Source organism: Dicentrarchus labrax, unplaced genomic scaffold (assembly GCF_905237075.1).
Source record: "Dicentrarchus labrax unplaced genomic scaffold, dlabrax2021, whole genome shotgun sequence".
NCBI classification, from domain to species: Eukaryota; Metazoa; Chordata; class Actinopteri; family Moronidae; genus Dicentrarchus; species Dicentrarchus labrax.
The window spans coordinates 21,984,015-22,004,880 of record NW_026136718.1 but is presented as its reverse complement, the minus strand read 5'-3'; the positions used below and the strand labels follow the sequence as shown (position 1 = coordinate 22,004,880).

Sequence of the window (20,866 nt, the reverse complement as noted above, 5' to 3'; positions counted from 1 at the left end):
GGGCAAAGGGAGAGGGACTCAGCAGGTGAATCAAGGAACATGTGCGGGCCCAAACATGAGAGACACAGGACAACAGAGGAAGAGACATTCAGACAGAGCACAGAGCGAGAGGAAGAACACACTCGGCAGAGGAAACAACATGGAGGCGAGACAGAGTCGAGAGGCGATGTCGCCGGCCAGCCAGTAGAGGAGAGGATTACAACGCAACACAGGAGCAGAGCAAGACTGACGGACAGTATTGAACAGTAATATTCGGACTTGACCTTCCCTGATTTCGGTATTGGACATTTTATTTCCTCTGCGTTCAACCTTTCCCCATTTATGAATGGCTTATTTTAATTACTGTGCTTTTGATGAACTGATCATTTAAAGTACTCTGCTTTTAATTAGAAATAATATTTGAGTCTATAACAGTGAGGTGTTACCTTGTTGAAACAACACAATAAAATTTTCCTGTATTTACCTGCTAAGAATTTTGTGACTCCTTGGTTTATTCACAGCAATGCTCACCAGCAGATTTTAAAGAACCCTTTAAGTAAGAAACAGACTGACATTTATAAAGTAAGGCAGGGATGGATTTTAAATTCTGTGAAAAGTGCTTTCACCAGCTCGAACTGGGCCACACTTTTTTAAAGCAACACTTTCTCTGTGTTGTGTGTGAGAGCTGGTGGATCTCAACTTCAGATAATCTTTGTGTATTTCACAAATTTAATCACTTGGGGGCTCATTGAGACGAGGACGTCAACGGGAGATGTAAATACCAGTATTGAAGAGATTAATGTACGAAGAAAACCTTTCATTAAATTTGTCTAATAGTTTGGACGATAGGCACAATTTCCCGAAGGCCCTGAGTAAGGTGTTTTCAGCCTCTGGTAATGTGCCAAGTGCGGGGACTGTCAATCAAACTGTTTGTACACGCCCACACAGTCCTGAGAAGATGTAAGCAGCCAAAATAAGTTACAATACCAGTGTCAGTGGATAATTTGTGTGCAGTTATGTATAGTTATGTGTAGGTACAGTATTTTATTTTATCTTGATGTACTGCACTTATATTCTTACTATTCTATTATATTGTTTGCTTGACACTAGACCACACTCAGATGAGACGTGTAATATATTGTTTTATTCACACAGGATAAACACTCCACATTCATGTTGGCTTAAAGTTACATATGATATAAATACGTTGATGTGCATGACCTTTAACAGTCCACTAAATATTTTGTAACTTTCTTTAAACAGTTGCCATATAAAAGGTTAAGGCATTTCAATAAACTAAATATATATGTAGATACAGTAAGACCTCTAGCATTAATCAGTAGCTCAGACAGTGACCCTAACAATCATTCCCATAATCACAACCCAAAGAGGAGTATACTGAACTAGATATCTCAGAGGATCTAGAAACAGTAGATTGGTTTTGTGTGTTTCAGGGTTTTTTTCCCGCATCATTTAATTGATGGAGCAAGTTTAGATTGTTTGTGGACGGAGCTTGGACAGGAGGGTGGGGATGGTGTTTGGGTTGCGCACATGGATGTAATAGATAGTAGCTCCTCCAGCCATGATGGTCAGGCTGAACTTTATCAGGCGGCCAGCGATAGAGGGCTCTTGCTCCTTCAGCTGGAAGAGACAGGAAGGGAAAAGTTATGTTTAAATTTTGTCAGACAGTCTGACACAATGCATACATTCAGCATTTCATGCAAGGCTTACAAAATGTAGAATTATATCAGACCTGTCTGGTTTTTAGGGGCTGGTACATGCGGTCAAACTGGGTGAAGATTGCTCTACGGGCTCCATCCCATTTCCCTGGTCCCATCAACCGGTACTGGTAAGTTGTGACAGGTCCCCACAGAACCTTCTTAAACAGTGGGTAGTCTGTAAAGAAGAGCCAGGGCAGACTTGGCCGCACTCCAATCTCTCCTGCTATTTCATCCATGTAGGAAACAAAGTCCACCTGCAGGGGAGTCAACTTGGACACAATGTAGCTGTGGAGAGGATAAATCAGAAATAAATGTAAGAAATCTCACACAGAAGGTTTTGTCGATTATGATTTTGTCACTTTAAAGCTCCAACAATCGATACTTTTATATTAACAATGTTTCAAATGATTATGTTTAATGTGAAAGCATTTGTGTCTTTGTTAGTTAGTGCCATTATTTTGGTTTTCCTAGCTGCAGCTCTGTTCTCATGAAGCTGTTTAACTCATTGTACTCCACATACTCTGCACCAAATATTGGACTTAAATTCATTAAGTGACCAGAAACATCACAAGAAAACTAATGTTACTTTGTGTCTGCTATATTTGTAATAGGCAACTGTTTGCTAATATGTTACTCCTAATGCCAAATAGTTAAAACATATCAGTATCTGCCCCCAAATGGCCAAAAATATGAATCTAGCTGCCATCTTTAAAAATACATAATCAAATGTATGTGGGATATGACAGAAAAAGGGACAAGAACTACAAATAATCAGGCAAAGGAATATTGTGAGCTTTACTTTTTCTCCATATCCTTGGTGTCCTTCTCAACAGCCTTTATCATGGCCCGGTTTGATGGCAGTTTTTTATGTCCTGCAGAGCAAAATGCAGAAGATATACAGAGGTAAATAAAGATGTGATTGGAAAGTATCTGGACTAGTAGAGGGATATAAACGGAACATGTAGCCTCACCTTTCATGACACGTGTGACCCAGCGGGCCTGCATCTCAGCCTGGGGCATGATGGCTCCAAGGGCATGGATGAAACCCACAACAGCCAGAGTGGGATGCTCCATGTTGGGAGGAAATACATGCTTGTACAGACCCACACGGTGCCCAGACTTGTACATAGCATTTCTCGGCAAGAATGGAAAATCATAGCTGTAACCTGTGGCGAACACAATCGTGTCCACCTGTAACAGGGAAGCGATAAGTTACAGAAATTGTACTTGAAGTATAGAAATATTCTTAAGGGTGTCCTTGGACACAAACTCCTCTGACCTTCTCCACAATGCTGCCATCATCAAACACCACGGTGGAGCCACGGATCTCCTTCACATTTGGTTTGAGAATGACCGACCCAGATAGAATCTTTAAGGGCAGGTCATCGTTGATCACTGGGATCTGACTGAAGAGTCTGATGAGGCAGCAGAAAACGGTGGAGTGGATGACAAGGGAAAGATTAAGATATTTTAATAATAATGACAGAGGGAAAGTGACATTATATATCATTATATATTATATCCCTTACAGACTTTCAACATCCAATGCATTTTTCTTGATTATACAAGCTTAAATGTGACTGACTTCATTGCTTGCACACCTCAGTAACAACATGAGGAGGTCACACTTTGTGTAGATAAATAATCTGTGTGGTCCTGACAGCACCTACCTGTGTGTGGGTTTGAGGGCATACATGGTGTGGTCATACATGGCGTTGAGTTTCTTCTCACCAATCCAGTTGAGGATGTTAATTGGCAACAGCTGGAACAAGATGTGGACAAAGCGCGTGTTGTACTTCATGTCCACTGGCAGGCCGTTGTCAGAAACCTGACGGATGACCCAGGCCCCACGACGAGTGCTCATATACACCTGCAGAACAAGAGCAAGAGACAGACACCAAGACACATTAATTATCTTGAATCAGTGTCTTTAATCAAAAGAAGATGAGAGCAATCAGAAAAGACTTCCCAACCTGCTCTGCCACTCTGCTGCTCTCCACAGCGATGTCGCCGCCCGAGTTACCGATGCCGATGACCACCACTCTCTTCCCATACAAGTCTTCAGGCCCCTTGTAGTCCCAGCTGTGGAAGTATTTCCCTTCAAATGTCTCAATTCCTGCAGCACAGCAGAATGATGTCTTCATATATTTTGTTACTTTTATGCCAGGAGCAAGACACTCACTCAATTTAATGCAAGCCTGGGTAAGATGTATGTAAAATGTCTTTACCTGGGAAGTCTTTGAGTGGCAGGTTAGGGTAGGTGTAATGACCAGAGCAGCAGATTACTGCATCAAAGATGTGCCTCTCTTCCTGTCCATCTCTATTCTCAGTCACCACTTCCCATTTACCAGTGTGAGAATAGTCTGATGACTGTCTGACACACTTCACTAAGGTCTAAAATGCATAATAAAATACAGTAAATTAGTTTGTAGATGTTGTTTCAAACTGCAGCAATATATTAAATGAACCCCACACTCTCTCTGCTGGTGTGGATTTTGTTACCTGGAAGCGAATGTGTTGCAGCAGTTTGAAATGTTCTGCATACATCCTGAAGTAGTTCAGGATTTTCGAGTGATGCATGTAGTTGGGATAATCAGCAGGGATTGGGAAGTCACTGTAGCACATCATCTCCTTGGAGATATTGATGGTGAGAGAACGGTAGATACTGGCCCTGTTGGGTTCTGACACTTCCTGCAGAGAAGAAGTTTCAAATGGCAGAAAACATGGCGGTTTAGAATAACAGGGACCTCGTCCTCACCCAGTTTCACAAAATGATTGTTAGCAGCACTTATTCTGGAGTGGAAACTTGCCTTGAACTTCCACAGTCCGCCCAAGTCATCGCTGCTTTCAAAGCATGTTGGCACCATGCCCTCATCCAGACAAGCCTTCATGCTGGTCAGACCTGAGGGACCTGCCCCGATCACTGCTACATTGCGCACCATGGTAGAGCTGCATGAAGGAAAAATAGCTTTTTAACTCATTGCTGTCATCAGATTAAAATTCCAAATGTGTAACGGTTAGTCCAAGCCACTGTCACCTATTAGACAGTTTAATAATATGCACTACAGTATATTCAGATATTGTGCCAAGAATTTAATTCAATTATTGTTTTCATGCAGAAAAGGTAAAGCTCAGTCTTATTCACTTAAAATGCTCCAGTGAGACTTTTACCTACAGTATGATAAGCAAGGTAGATCAGATATTTTAACATATACACATTGCACTAGCTCATAAATACAACTTGCATTAGATTATAGAATTGCTTTCAAAATATTTCTGAATATTTTATTTTCTGATTTAATTACATTAATCGACCGAAAACAAAAAAAAGAGTGATCTTACATTTCTTTAAGAACACTGTAACTGATCTACTGGCTGTAAAGACAAAGCTATGCAATATTGTGAGCCGTTTATTGTGCTGAAAACCTTTTTCCACAGAATTACATTATTGAGTGTTGTGATTATACTTCTTGTTTGAATCAGTCATGTTGCAGTACAATCAAACGGATATGCACATAACACATCTCACTAAAATATTACCATCTAACTATTGCACTAAAAACAAAGAATTCTGCAGTAAGATAAACCAGAAGCATCAGCTCTCCTTCTTACCTTGATCCTTGTGTGTGAGTTTTTGTGCCAGTCAGTTGGGACGAGCATTACCTGAGCACAGACTTTATACTGTGGTGGTGACAGAAGAGATGGATTCTTTTCTTTTTTTCTCTCCAATCCTGTCCAAAAAAGGCAACTATCAAGTTAAGCTGCGCAAATCCAATGGGTTTGACTTTGACTAAAGTTCAGTTTGTGCCCTCGCAGTTAAATCAAGCTGATGACATTTGATGAGTAATTGAGTAACGACTGTACATATCTATCTATCTATCTATCTATCTATCTATCTATCTATCAATCATGACATGAGACAGTTTCACATTTGTTCCCCATTTAATTAAAAATCATTACAATCAAATCATTCAGGAATAACCTCTCCGGGAATATGGAACAGCACATTCAAATCCACTGAACATAACACAGTGTAATCACATTACCATACAGGCATATGTATATACATTAAGAATAAGGTCTATACAGGAAACACACAGTATAATTTATAGTATTTAGCAGGCAAAACTCAGTGCAGTGAAATAAATTGGAGCTGGCTTCATGTTTGACAATGTGCAAGAAAAGATGTGGCATTTGTTTACAATCTTTAAAAGCTGAACAAACAAACAAAATGCATCTTTCTTTAAGGTTTTGTTTCTCAACCTGGAAGTAAACAGGTGACGTATGGAATGTGCAAAATCTATTCTGTAATCACTGATATAGATATCTTTTTCTTAGGCTTCTGCATGATTGTGCAGTGTAAAACAACACAGAATCATAAAAATAGTTTGGTCACAGAGTTCAGTGTCCAGCATATTTAGATTTGCGAGTGAAGGGTAATGAAATAAAAAGTCTGGAAGCTACCACCTCGCTCACTGGTCATCTTATCGCCTGCATTGGGCAATTATTGCAGAGAGAGGGCACAGCATGTACGAGGTCAATGAAACAGTCTACAATGGGGCACCAGTGTACCAGGGACTAGTCTGTTAAATGATGTTGGCTCATACCAGATATCTGGCTCTTCCTCGGACCAGCTGGTACAAACCACATCCAATGGCTTGCAGTCAAAATGAACGATATTTTAAAAAACTACAGGCACGAAAACTGAACATTCTTTCTATCAAAAAAAGTTTTAACAATAGTTCATACATCACACATTTACAGAGATATCATATGACCACTTATCTGATCATATTTCTAATCAACACACAAATTAAAACAGACCAACAAACATAGAAATGTTGATGCACCTGTATATTAATAAGTTGTTTTTTTCTGGCAGTGCCAAGGTGTGTGTGTGTAAAGTTAGTGAAACCAAGACTGTTGTGCAACTTCACAGAGTGGTCCATAGCTACAGTAGTCATGCTGTGTGCAACTGTGCGTAGTGACTAAATGGATAAAAGTACAATAACACATGCACAGCACTTCCTTTACTTTTCTTTAAACCTCAGCTCAACATCATATTTTGGAAAAATGTGAGCAATTCTCCTCAACAGTGAAATCTTTTGATAAGTGTCGGTAAAAATGGGATTTAAGATGGTAAAATACCCTTCAGCTTCCACTTAGCTTCAACTGAAAAAAAAAAAAGGCTATCGACAATGACATGTATGTAGGCTAATTCTGATTTCATGGTTAGTTGCAAGTCAGCAAAATGATTGCTTAAATGACACATCATCTGTCCCAGAAAAGTCACATTTGCTCTTCAGAAGCAGTACAGACGTGTGACAGCAAACACTTGCAAGGGCACAAATCAGTAAACCACAACTGTTCACATGCTACTCTAATGTCAAACACCCATCGTTGTTACAACATCTGGACCACTGGCGTCATTTAAAATTCAATATTAATGTTGGATCTCAGCCTACAACCCCAAATCAGTGGGTCAGTGCGTGGAAATGGATTAATCATTAACACCCCCCCGCCCCCGACACACACAATAGTAGCAATTATTAACAATGGGGGAACCAAAACTATTCTAAATAAATTACATTCATTCAACTTGGTTGTACTCCATACTTTTCCCCTGGTCATCTACCACCACCTGCAGTGGGGCGTAGGTCAAAACCACTGACCTAAACACAGCCTCAATCACCCAAAGTCACAGTCACATCTGTGACTAACATTAAGATTCAAGACCAGTTCAGTAGGTTAAAGTGTTACTTCTTCGTCAAATATAAACTGTGGGAAGAGCTCCAACAGTTCAACACTTTGTTGTTAATGCCTTTACAGATTATTGCCTTTGTGCATCTCCAACTGAGAACTTAAAACACAAAAGATTGAAATCAAGATCTATCCACACATTATTAGTTAGTTAGTAGAAGAGTAATTATGGCCAGGATTTTCTTTACATTCATAAAATGGTCTTCAAGTTAAGGTACAAGCGTGTGTGCCAATTCATTTTTTCAAAGCACCTTGTACTGTATTTACAGTATGTTCACTTATTATCATCATGTAGTTGGTTACAAAACTTCAGAACTGCCTTTAAACTCTGATCACTGATCCATGAAACCTGGCAGCACACCAGGTCATTACAACACACGTCCTCACTCCACTCACCCAAACCTGATCCTGATGGAACGGTGTGTTGCCGTGGCGCTAATGGGAAATGACGTACATGGTTACACATTCTGGTACAATTTATTTTAAATGTCTACTAATGAATAATCAGTGTATCTTTGTCTGTGAGACCAGAATTATTGCAGCAGTTGCAAACAAGACTAGAGCTTAAAAAAAAAAAAAAAAAAGTGTCTTTATGGATATTTTCACAGTGCAGAATTCTAGCAAGCTTTCGTTTTTATGAACAAGATTTAAGGTGATAGGAAAATAAGTTTTTTATAATTGGGTGCATTCTGTGATTGTTACCATAAAAAGTCATAATTATTTATCTAAATAAATAATACATTTTAAGATTTAGTAAGTGGGTTAATGACTGTAGCCAATGACACCTGTAATGTCACTGTTACTGACACTTAATGGAACTGAGTGGAATAAAGAGCTAAGTTTTATACAAAAGAGGTGGAAAAAATGTTCTACAACAATGTGAATCAGTCATCACTAATAAACCTGTCACTTTTTTGCCCTTCAAATGAAGTTCGTAATATTCCAGCAGGAAGTGAAAGTCTTCCTTAGTTTTTAATCAGCAAAAAAAAACCTTTGTGAGCCAAACTGTGGTTATTTTTTTCTCAGTTCAGCTGGTTATTTTTAGTGAATGGGTTGTTTACAGTATGTAAAAATATGGTACATAACACCTGAAGACCCAAGTATATTCAATATGCAGGTTTCCTTCCTCTTACTGACAAATGTAATTAATGTATTGTACTTAATGACAGTCTTCTGTCTCATTATGTCATTTGAAACTGCCAATGCCTAGAGAAGAGAAGATTCCCACACACTTCTCCTTCCTAAATTAGGAAATCAGGTGTAAGGCTTTTATATAAGGGAAATAATATAATAATAATTAAAGAGCAATATTTGGTAATTTGGGTTTCCTCCAGGTGCTTCTGCTGCCATCAGAAACATGTATGTTAGACTAGTCTCCTTAGATGGAGTTGGTCCCCAGGTGCTGCACAGTAGCTGCCCACCTCTCCTAATACTTAGGATGGGTTAAATGCAGAGAACTGATTTTCCTACGGGGATGAATAAAGGATTAAAAGGATAGCAGTGTGTGATATGGTTTGGTTGATTATTAACGAAACAGTGGTACTGAATAGTCAACCGAATTGGTAACAAATAGCTGAAATGTTTGCTTATGAGAGTTTGGGTATTCAACGTGACATCTAATCCTATCAGATGTAGTCATGTGAAGAAGAAATAAAAGTTCTGTTTGCTCTGTGACAGAGCTCATATGGCTGGGGTTAAACAGGAGCTGTTGAGTGGGAAACTCATATGGCTAATGTCACGATTGGTTCCTAGAAACTGTCCTAAAGTTGAAGACAGGTGGGCAAGGTGCTCCCATTAACCCTGGCCTCAAATTAGAGCAATAACATGAGGGGCATACTCTCTGTGAAATATCTGTGAACATAGGTTTGTAACAGTTTGTGAGCAGTTAGTTAACCGCAGTTGCTGCTGGACACTTTGATAGTCTAAACAAGGAATTTCATCAGGGTTTGTTCACAGAGCAGTCAGGTTACACTAATTCCACTAATTTATCATTTACTTTATATTACAGTATTTAATCTGTTTTTACTACTTATTGCTGTTGACTTTTGCCTCAATTGAGAAAAGCTTAGTTGAAGAGGGCTATTTGTATTCTTCTGTATTCAAAGACAGTAATTTTCATTAAGTATTTAACCCACTGCGATGTAAAATTATAGACTTCATCAAATGAATGTATACGTGCAGTCTAAATAATTACCAGCGTCCAAAACAACTATTGGACTTAAAAAGGCTTTGACTTTATATTGTCCGTGATTCAGGCCAATGAGGAGAGTGAGGTGGCTTCAGGGGGTCATCTGTACAAATTTGTTTCCCACTGGTCTTTTTGTTTTAAATATCTGTACTATTTATTACAGGCAGGCTCATTGCAACCTAAAATGAGAGCTGAAGTGGGCTGTCAGATAAGGACAGAATAAAACCATTTGAGAGAGCTCTCTTCTCTAGTCAAAAGACAATCCCTTTTATCTGTCAGTCTAAAAGACAAAGGATGTGCATGCGTTCTTAAAACCATGATTTAAACCACCATGTCTCCTCCTCTCTCAGTCCGTAATATTAAGCCAACTGTCCAAGCAGCCCTTGCAGGGTTTGAGGTGAGACCCACAACATCTCCACTAGGTTATACTGGCAATAGCCCATCCAGAACCCAAACATCACGTCAGTCACGTTGTGCCTGCCCAGCAGCACTCGGCTCAGTCCCACCAGGCCAGCCCACAGCAGGACGAGGACCCTCAGTGGGGCAGCCAGCACCAGGTGAGCCAGCAGGAACCGCCCACACATGGCGGCGCGGGTGGCGTGGCCTGAAGGGAAGGAGTAGCGGTCTACAGAAAAGGTGGCAAACATGTCCATACGGTTGTGTGCTGGCCGACGCCGACGCACCACTGCCTTAACAATGGTAACCAGGACCAGGTCCAGCAGCAGGCCTAGAGGGGATGAAAGGGGAGATGTGTTATACTGTATGAAGAAACAGCAATCAGATTAACTGCAAGCTGTTGGCAAACAGATGAGACATTTAAATATTTAGAGACACCAAGAGAGGACACACTGTAACAGCAACAGTGGCTGTCTTTGTATTGTTGGTACAGATTTGCATCACAACAATATTAAAAGGGTTAGGATGATAAAATCAAAACCAAAATCATTTTCGGTGAAGGAAAGTTTCCACTCACAACCCCAAGAGTGTACATTGACTTAACCAGACCAGGTCAGAGAGCAGGATACACACAGCTTACTCCTTTGCATAAGGCCATATACAGTATATAAAGGATTTAAGAACCCTTTGCTTTGGCTCCATCTCGTGGTGCATGCCATTACTCATGTATTGCTAAGGGCAATTGTTGTAAAGTAAATTTCACTGACAGTCAGTTCACAGAAGTCTTAATTTATCAAGATTTACTAAACTTAACATTGATGATCCTGGACAGACATTTCTAACTCCTGTAAGAACCCAGTTGTTAATATTAATAACACTGATAATGGTTACAGGTGTGTCAGGGCCCTGATATAGGCCGTTTTCACAGCTGACTGTTACAGCAGGAAAAGCACAGGTATCACTAATCCTTTTATTCTTTGTATGTTTAGTAAGTATTTATATCAAAATGGTATGTATTAAATACTCACATCCAGCCTATAGTAGATATTGTATAACAGACAGGATGGCTGGTATGGGATAGACATGGATGACTAAAAGTGATATTACAATGTGAGCTACTGTATGCAGAGTGTTGCTGATCATAACTTGACAGGAAATGCAGCTTATATCTGCACTTCATCTGGGCCTAGTGGACTGCAGTGCTAAAAAATTAATGCAACAGTCAGGTGGCACTGAGCCATCGCTGCTTGGAGGCACATGAAAGGATATGAGCAAAATGAATAGGCAAAAGTACATCTTATACATTATTGATAACTGCTCAATAGTCTAATAACTGCTGTTATAACACAGAGTGGGCAATTGGCTCAGTGATGTAACCGCAGTCTGCTGTTTGTGCCCCTCAGAAACCGCCTCCTGTCGCTTAAAGCATGCAGATAGAAACTGTTTATGCAGACGACCAGATGCTGTCGCTTACCGTCTAACACCAAGCATTCAGGGTTACTGGTAAATGTTAAATGACCACTGAAACAAGTTGGGTGGCAAAATAAAGTCTTAATGCAATACTATTAACATTCAGTGTACCCTTGGAGCAATCCTCCCTACCTCAGCTCCCATGCATCATACCATTTAATGCCTAAATGGCCATCAGTCATTAAAAGGTACTGCGTGGAATATAAGGACTGGTGTAGAGTACAATCAGGGTTTTATCACACAGGCAATACATTGCTTTGTCAATATTCCTGATAAAACATACAGTGCTAACCACTGCACTGTTAATAGCTTAATAGCACACATACCAACTGTCAGCAAACCACAATGGTTTGCTGACGCAGAAAGTTTTCCTCACAGCTTGTATAACCGGAGAAACACGCACATATAGACCTGCCACTACCTGCCTCATAATTACTGACTGATTCAGTTATCCCACAACAAAACATTCAATCACACACAGACACAGGAACAAAACAGGCTTAAGTTCCAACGAGGCAAAACCAGAAATTAAGTATACACAGTGAACTGCCATTGTGTTACTGGACCTCTCTAAATTACTGTGGCACTGAAAAATAAAACCAGACACACAAATCCTCTTCCTCTACCATTAAACAATTATTGATGTACAAACTGGATGCACTTGTGCTCACATGGGTTTCAGTGGAGAAAGTCCATTGAGATGCAGGATTTGTTTTATTTCTTTATAGGTTTTTACTGGCCATTTACAGACTGATGCAATCCAAGTAAAAGCTGCATAAACATTCATAAATCAGTCCAAAGTCTAAAAAAAAACACCTTTGCTGTGTCTCTGATGTATTGCAAACCAGTGAGAGCCTCAATACAAAACCAGCCCACCATGCTTTTAACAATAGACTCAGCATTGTTTTGAGAAGGCTACAGCTTCACACAGCATAACATCAAAATCAGAAGCATTCGCCTGTTTGCCAAGCTGATGTGTAAACTGACACATGTATGGAAAGAGATTAATTACAGGAGACAACAGAGATGGACTATGGCCAGACTGAACAACAGATGGCACCTACAGGTGATACCTGCCAGCACCATCGACATATGTGGATGGCCAGCACTGATGGGGGGAAGGTAAAATGGGTCAGAAACACATAAATGGTGTTGGGAAGTGGGACCACATGTGAGTTCTGACAGGAGAGTTGCGCATGGCAGATGACAACATGGTGGGAGGAGGAGCAGGAGGAGGAGGAGGAGGAGCGGGGGGCATGACACGAATACTGCAACTCGACCCTGTCCTGTGGTACCTAGAAACATGTCTGCAGAGGCAAAAATAAATATATGTGTGTTAATTCCCCTCTTAGAGGAGGAAGACAAACAGAGGAGTGTTTTACCCATGAGAAGGTTGAGCATGACCTCTTGTCCTGCGGCACTGTCGCTCTTATACAGACAGTAGGCGGTACCAGCCAGCCAAGGGATGCCGTGTCCCGATATCTCTATCAGTTTCATCAGTGGGCGCACACTGCCCCAGGACGAGTCCTCACAGGCACACACCCCCAGCCGCTTGGACAGCCACAGGTCGATGGCGAGCAGGGAGCTGAGCGCTACGCGGACGAAGGAGGGGTTGAGCCGTATGCCGTCCTCTTCTGGCAGCCCCGCTGAGCCCGTGGAGGAGCTGGAGCCCCGGCGCCGGGTGGGGCTCTCCGAGGCTCGGAGGCGGGCGGTGGTCGGGTCGGAGCCCTGCCGCTGGAGGAGGAGCGGAGGAGAAGACCGGTTCAGCGGCTTGGTCAGCGACATGAAGTCGTAGCGGCCGTTGGTGCTGCCGAGCACAGGGCTTCCTCCGCTGCGACCCGGGTTTTTAGCTTTAGGAGACGGCATGTTGTCTGTCACTCTACCGACGTGGACACTTGTGTTGTGGGTGGGATGTAGCTGAACCGCTGGGGTAGATTTCCTGCAGTGCTGTGAGGGTTGTCGCTCCTTTAGCTCATCTGTTGTACGTTTCACAATTCATATCACGTCCAGTTACACTGAGCAGAATCGCCATCTTTGTTGTTCAATTCGCAAAGCAACCTGGGAAATAATGTATTTCTAGAGACGTACACGTGACTACGTTCTTCCCTTTGCGTGGACAAGTTGCTATGGCAGCTGTAAGAGATAAAATAAAATAAAACTGTAATTAATGACTTAAGTTCATCAGACTGTTCATTGGTGGACATTGTCTCTTTGGTTGATGTTGTAATGAGTCTCATATCAGAAATGTTTTGGTGGAGTTGTTTCATGCCTGAAACCACACAACGTCTCTGTTACCTACTGACTGTTCACTCAGCCTCATTCGTTTGTTTACATCAGACGTGAATTATCAAAAACAGGTTCGCGTTAGTTTCGTCAGATTATTTATTATTTGTATACCTTATAAAATCGGTTTGTTATTGTTGAAATATATATATATATATTAATACATTTGTATATTTTATTCTATTGTATTTTATGTATTTATTATTTCATTTCCTTTCTGCTTGTAACCATCGATATATAAAATAATATTATTATTATCGTTATATATCAATAACGTGTTTGTAATGTTATTATGTATATAATAAAGTTGTTGTTTTTTTTAAAAAAACAGTCCTGTATCTTTACGATTCGTCACTGGTTGATGGATGAGTTACGTAACTGCGGTTAGCCCCGCCCCTATCCGGATCCATTCATGCGGTCCTGATCACTACAGGCCAGCGAGGCAGGCTGTCCCCCTTCTTTTCTCTCGTGTGTGAGCTGCAGAGAAGAGCCGATCATGCCTGGACTTTTGCTGGGAGACGAGTTCCCCAACTTCGAGGCCGACACCACCGTGGGCAGGATCAAGTTCCACGACTTCCTGGGCAACTCGTAAGTGCGCAGGCTTCCGTACTGGCATCACATTGTAACTCATTTGTGTTACTCTGAGTTATATTCCCTTTTAATAGTGCAGCATTAGCTCATGGGCTGTATTTGACTGAGCAGTGGCAGTAGTTGTGTGCTGAGAAGCTTGCAGGTCCCTGAACTGATTCATTCTGAGTTCAGGAGCTAAAGCGCACAATCTCATAGAGATCCGACACACCGGTCCAGACAGGTAGACTATTATATCGTGAGACTGTGCTCTCACTGTGGCACATTGACTGTATACTGTCATGTGACACCAACAGGGTTACACAAGCATGACTCGGTTGGATTAGAAAATGTTAATATACCATTAATGTGATAATACACGTATAAATGGCAGTAAGGTGTGTGTCAATCTTTTAGTTTCTATGTTTATTTTCTCTGGCCCCAGGCCATGAGTGAGGTGTAAGCACAGGCCGCACATAGCCTGCATTGTGTGTTTGTGTGAACTAGGTTACAGTGCTTGTATCTACTGTTGGCATCCACCAATCTATCTATCTATCCAAACAGCTGAATCTGCTCAAACTGTACACTCATCAATATAAGGACACCACCCAGTTAGAACAATTGCACAATAACTTCCTTCTTTCCTTAGTGGGAATATATGTTGGACTGTAAGAGGCCACCATCTGTTGCAACTGTGTCCTAGTTTTAAGGTCCATTATGTTTTTCAGCAATGGCTGAATGGTTTTCTTTTTGTGTTAGAGGAAGCCAAGTGGAAAAGTTGCAACCTCGCAATCCCAGCAGAACAAAAAACAAACAAACTTTACCACCACCCTTTGAACCCTTTGGTGTTCGTTCATGCAAAAATACATTTTTGGTGAAGAATAATTTGTCTTAGAATAGCCCGTCTGGGAACTGTGTTGTTTAAAACAATGTTATAGCAGAATTTTGCAGCCAAAAATCTAATCATTAGTTGTTGTTTTTCACTTCTTAAACTCCAGCTTCTGACCACATTCCTTTTAAAAACTATGTCCAGGGTTTGTTCTGCTCAAAGTAGCTGAGACTTTACCAAATTCTTCTCTGGTCACTCAGTAATCAGGTGATCACAATGCCTGAGAGGAGCAAAGCTTTGGTGTTGCCTCTGCCCCATGTGATAATACACTTTAACACACTGAAGAATACATCCACATGATTCACATGAGGGACTCATGTTTTCTCATTCCAATGTGAAGTATCCCAGCGATGGTTTCGCAAAATAACTCAAGTCCCACGCTTTTCAAATACATTGTACATTTTCAGCACAACGCAGCTGGATGTTACCTCCCGACCCTGAGTCTGCCAGATTCACAGACACCTGTTGCTTCAATCTGTGGCTGGAATTTCCTCTACTGGAACTTAATGTTCTTTCTGTTTTTTATCACCATTTCTTCCTCTTCTGTTGTCTCAACTCCCACTGCTTGTGCTCTCACGCTGTTCAGTCTTTTTGCCTTTTCAATAACATGGGAAACGTGTGCAACATCAAGACATAAATCCACAACCACAACAGATACATATGCAGAAAACACAGAATAAATGCACACATTAAGACACCTAAAATGAGCTATGTAATGTGAATTAAATACTTTGTTGTTTAGAAGGAAGGTCACTCTTAAAAGGTATGCATGAGTGTAGACTGCTGGATGTTTTCCTAATACAGTTTTTCTCATTGAGGTTTCAGAGACAGAAAACTCTGTGCAGCACAAATATCTCATTGCTTTATGTGTGTTTTCCTCTGTAGATGGGGTATCCTGTTCTCCCACCCAAGGGACTTCACTCCTGTCTGCACCACTGAGCTCGCCTGTGCCGCTAGGATCAGCAATGAGTTCAAGAAACGAGGAGTGAAGATGATTGCCTTGTCTATTGACAGTGTTGAGGATCACCGCAACTGGAGCAAGGTTGGGGATGCACACACACACACACATGAAGTTAATGAATGACTTTGTTGAACCTGTCAGGCTACTGTGGATGGAGTGACACTTGGTGAAGATAATTAACCTTCATATACCTTTATTGCATAACTGTGACATTTTAAATCAGTTTCTTTACTATCTAGATACATTGACAGTGGCGCCGTTAGTCACTGTAATCACATGGGTTTTATCTGCCAACTCCACCTTTTAATGTCTAGTGTAATGTCTAGATAATCTGCGTTGGCTGACTCCTTCACTCACAAGGCAGAAAAAAACAAACATGACTGCAGACACATTTGCAGGCAGCCCTGTCAGTGTGTCAGCTGTGGAACGATGTTAGCACTCCCCCTTGTGAGTTTTTGGGAATGTGGTGAAAAAGTTAGTTTGGAGCCCTGTACTATAACTCTCATGTATCCTGCTGTAAACATTCACCATTGTATTTTTAAATTAACACTTTCCTCTAATCCTAAATGACAACAGATCTAATCTAAAGCCGTTACTGGCTAGTGTTGTCTATGTATATTAGATTCTAATGTGCATGAAATAATGGAGTTATACAGTATTTTTCTTTGTTTTGACATCTGCATTATATATCAGCCGCTGGTCGCCCCGCTCTCTAAATACTGGCAGTGGCTTTGGCTATTGGGGGGGGAAAAAAAGCCTTATTGGCCAACTACTAGTCTAGTGGACAGGATCTCTGCTGTCCTGTAATCTGAATTTTTGACCAGAACCAATCCAAAAACATTGGAAATGACAGTTCCACTAGTTGGACACATGTAAAATGCAATTTGTAGCTCTGATGAACTTGAAATATCTACGCTGAACTAGTCATCAACGTTTATTTGACTGTTTATTATAAGCACATTCAATATTCTCCATCTGTTAATTTGGAATTTGTACTTTTTTTTTATTTCATTAAATTATTTTTTAAATTAAAATTTAATTGAATTTACCTAGATTTGAATTAGTATTTGTTGTTAATATTTTTAGTACTTTAGCAAGTACAAGTTTAAATTCATTATATTTTTATTTAAATGTTTAAGTAAGTTCTGTTTTAATGGCAATTATATTTTTTATTTCTTTGTAATGTAATTTATATATTTTAATTGAACTATTGAGTTGATTTTTATTTATTTTAATCCACTTTGACTATTTATTTAATTTAAATTACATGTAATCAATTAAATGTAATTTTTTCATTTAACATTCTATAAAATCTTAGCTGTACATCCACGGAATTAAACTTTATTCATCAGTCAAGATCATTATATATGTGGTGTTTGGTGGAAAATCAGGAGTCAGATATTCATGGGTTAAACCCTCAACACAGACAGGGATTCACTGTGACTGATGTTTAACTGGGTAGCCACATTACAACAACGCCTCCTCAGAAAGACCAGTGATTGGTCCAAGAGGGAATACTCCCAGTGTCAGTCTGATGAACTGTGTGGTTTTGATATTACAACAGTAACACCACTGCCCTCCTGCCAAAAAAGAAGAAAACCACATGCTTTTTGAGCCTAGTGTTTCCGTCTTTACAACAGTATTGGCACTATATCATAATGCATAAGCACTTAGGTCATGGCCCTCATAGAGACTTGTAACATGCTACTGAACCACTGTTTATGACTTACGTAAGAGTTAAAGATTAAACGTCTCTGGTCACTCATTAAACCTGTGCTGCAATGCTGGAGATGTTAAAATGGACAGAACCAACTTAGGAGAAAAACATACACACATTAACCAAAGGTGTAATTGTGTCTCTTCCCTCTGTATAGGATGTGATGGCATTTAACAGTGATGCTGAAAGCGCTCTGCCCTTCCCCATCATTGCTGATGACAAGAGAGAGCTGTCTGTCCAGCTGGGTATGCTGGACCCTGATGAGAGAGACAAGGACGGCCTGCCCCTCACCGCTCGCTGCGTAAGAAACCTGCCCTCCTTTTGTTACCCTAATGGCCTCTTCATCAAAGCTGGATATATATAGATCATGATCCAAAATTAAAATGCCAAATGCCAGTAAGATTCGTCTTTTGCAGAAAGATCTGTCCTCCCCCGACATTCCTGCTTGTGAAAGGTTTTAGTCTTTATTCTCAATCATTAATTTGTCTGGCAGCCAATCAAATCCGAGCAAAATTCTGGCTTTGTGCCAAACAGACTGTTGACTGGCAGGCAATACACACAGTTTTAGCATCAAAACCAGTTCTATCACCTAAGGTTAGCTAAAGAAATCCTCATCTAGTACAGCAGGCTAAATTTCTCTGACATTATCTGTTGTTCTGTATGAGTAAATTGATTAAATTATGTACTTTTTTAGGAAAAAAATTATACATTTTTTTGGCGAGTGAAACCTTATCTTTACAGTAAAAAGTTTTTGTGGACATATTTATCTCCGGAACAAACAGGAATAATATTCTGAGTGTTGACCGTGTGCCATCTTAACCCACTTTAGGTCTTTGTGGTTGGCCCCGACAAGAAGCTGAAGCTGTCCATCCTCTACCCTGCCACCACAGGAAGGAACTTTGATGAGTTGCTCCGAGTTATCGACTCTCTGCAGCTCACTGCACAGAAGAAGGTTGCCACACCTGTCGACTGGAAGGTACACAGTTAAACCATGTGTTCACGTCAGTCAGTAGCCTCAAATGAACGCATAGCAGCATTACTATGCTTAATGACAGTTACATTAACTGTGCACACATCAAGCTACAGCACAACATTTGAACTTTTAGTATCATTTATCCAGCAAATAAACGCTGTGATACACATCCATGTAATGTTAGTACAGCAAATAAATGAAAACCCACCTTCAACATCTAATCAATAGAACTCATCATCTTAAATCTAATGGAGACAGATTTAATTTGTTTTGAAATATTTTTACAGTTGTATGAAAATGTTTGGGTACCCTTTGACAAATAACACATTTTGGTAAATTTTTAATTGAAAAGATATAAACACAGCCTCTCTAGGAACAAACATTAATGCATAGGTAAATTGAACAAAAATATACAAATACATTTAGATAACACAACGTCAAAATGTGTTCATCTTTTACATTTCACATGTCTTTCATTACAATAAATTGATTCAGGAGACACTTATGTAGGAACAACAGGTAGAGTTGATAAGATTTGTAAGTGCATCCCTTCCCTTTTGTTACACACATGTTTGGTGGAAACACTGAAGAAAATGACCAAAAGCCACATGACACAGGGGCCACATAAAACTTTTTCTCAACCTGTAACCAAAACTAGACCCAGCTTCTAAACACACTTCTCTGTCTCTTTCAGCCTGGTGACAAAGTCATGGTCATTCCCTCACTCTCTGAGGCTGAAGCTGCTGCTCTCTTCCCCAATGGTGTGACCACTAAAGAGGTGCCTTCTGGGAAGAAATACTTGCGCTACACCCAGCCCTGAAGAGACACTAAAGACTACATCCCGCTCTAGTTTACTGCTCCTTGACCTGGAAATCTTCAAATAATAATGTAATAATTCACATACAGAGATGACCAAAATTGTAGATGGTTTGGTGGCTATTGTGTAATCATGCAATGAACCGGGAGTATTTATAGTGTACAATGACACTATAAATAGTCCCTAGTGCCTTGTTTACCTTCCTTCAGTAAACACACTTTTCACACATGTCCTCTGAATCTTTGAATCTTTTCACACAGTTCACAGTTTGGGACAACAGACTTAGTTTCGCAGCAACTACAGTACCACTAGGTGTCCTACTACAACCTAAAATAGAAATATCACCATGATGCAGTACTGTCTTTATGGGAATAGATGGCAGTATATCCACTATGATTGACCCACTAATGGACTCCTCTGACAGCACCAATCTGTTGTTAACAGTTGCAGTGATAGGGAGTGGTACCACATGGACTCAAATGACTAGTTACATTTCCATGAATTAAAAACAGGATTGGCCACATTAAGTTGATATCTACTTTCAGCGGTGTTGTTTAGGCAGATTTTTAGTACACATAGAGGCTTGCGAAACTTTAACTCTGCATTTTTCATCATTTTGCCAACTCAGCATTACAGGCTAATGCCCCAGCTGTCTAAATGTCTTAAAGTACCATTGATTAGTCTTTTAAATTGATAGTTCTGTTTGCTCTATGGTTCATGTCAAGGCCTTTTAAATGCCATTATCCAGATGAAAGTCCAAAAGTATGTGGAAAGTACATCCATTCAAGTACTTTAAGTATACTTTTTATATTATGTAATATATGATTACATGATCGCTCACAGGGATCATTTTTTTGCAGAATGAGTCGATGATATAAAGTATATTATGTTGATAATACTCATGTACTTTTTACTCTTTTGAATACAGAACTTATTACTGAAGTTCTTTTATTAGCTTGCTTTAATACATCAGGATTAACAGAACAGGCTATAACAGATTTCATCATGTCAAGCATGTTTCTTTGAGAATTTATTTTCATCTGATTTCAGTTCAGCTGAATTAAAAACTGAATAATTACCTCATTAAATATACACAGATCAAAACTGTAAAGCACTTACACAGATGAAGGACTTTTTCAGCTGAA

The 20,866-nt window shown here is 40.1% G+C and overlaps 3 protein-coding genes across 3 annotated transcripts; 1 reads left to right on the top strand and 2 right to left on the bottom strand.

The window, feature by feature from the left end:
• Window positions 1-1,101: 1,101 nt before the first annotated feature.
• On the bottom strand, window positions 1,102-5,475 carry LOC127350568 (flavin-containing monooxygenase 5-like). The gene is made up of 11 exons (XM_051377311.1): window positions 5,313-5,475; window positions 4,507-4,649; window positions 4,203-4,387; window positions 3,929-4,094; window positions 3,674-3,816; window positions 3,371-3,570; window positions 2,980-3,115; window positions 2,672-2,891; window positions 2,500-2,572; window positions 1,733-1,985; window positions 1,102-1,620 (listed from the first exon to the last, which is right to left on the bottom strand). Exons 2-11 carry the CDS (start codon window positions 4,640-4,642, stop codon window positions 1,471-1,473), a joined length of 1,662 nt encoding a protein of 553 aa, XP_051233271.1. The 5' UTR covers window positions 4,643-4,649; window positions 5,313-5,475; the 3' UTR covers window positions 1,102-1,470.
• Window positions 5,476-5,623: 148 nt separating this feature from the next.
• Window positions 5,624-13,562, bottom strand: plpp6 (phospholipid phosphatase 6). Its single transcript, XM_051376403.1, has 2 exons — window positions 12,897-13,562; window positions 5,624-10,375 (listed from the first exon to the last, which is right to left on the bottom strand). The coding sequence occupies exons 1-2, from the start codon at window positions 13,378-13,380 to the stop codon at window positions 10,008-10,010; spliced, it is 852 nt and encodes a 283-aa protein (XP_051232363.1). The 5' UTR covers window positions 13,381-13,562; the 3' UTR covers window positions 5,624-10,007.
• A 629-nt stretch (window positions 13,563-14,191) lies between these two features.
• prdx6 (peroxiredoxin 6) lies at window positions 14,192-19,949 on the top strand. Its single transcript, XM_051376404.1, has 5 exons — window positions 14,192-14,385; window positions 16,139-16,295; window positions 18,089-18,232; window positions 18,761-18,907; window positions 19,599-19,949. Exons 1-5 carry the CDS (start codon window positions 14,294-14,296, stop codon window positions 19,722-19,724), a joined length of 666 nt encoding a protein of 221 aa, XP_051232364.1. The 5' UTR covers window positions 14,192-14,293; the 3' UTR covers window positions 19,725-19,949.
• Window positions 19,950-20,866: the final 917 nt, after the last annotated feature.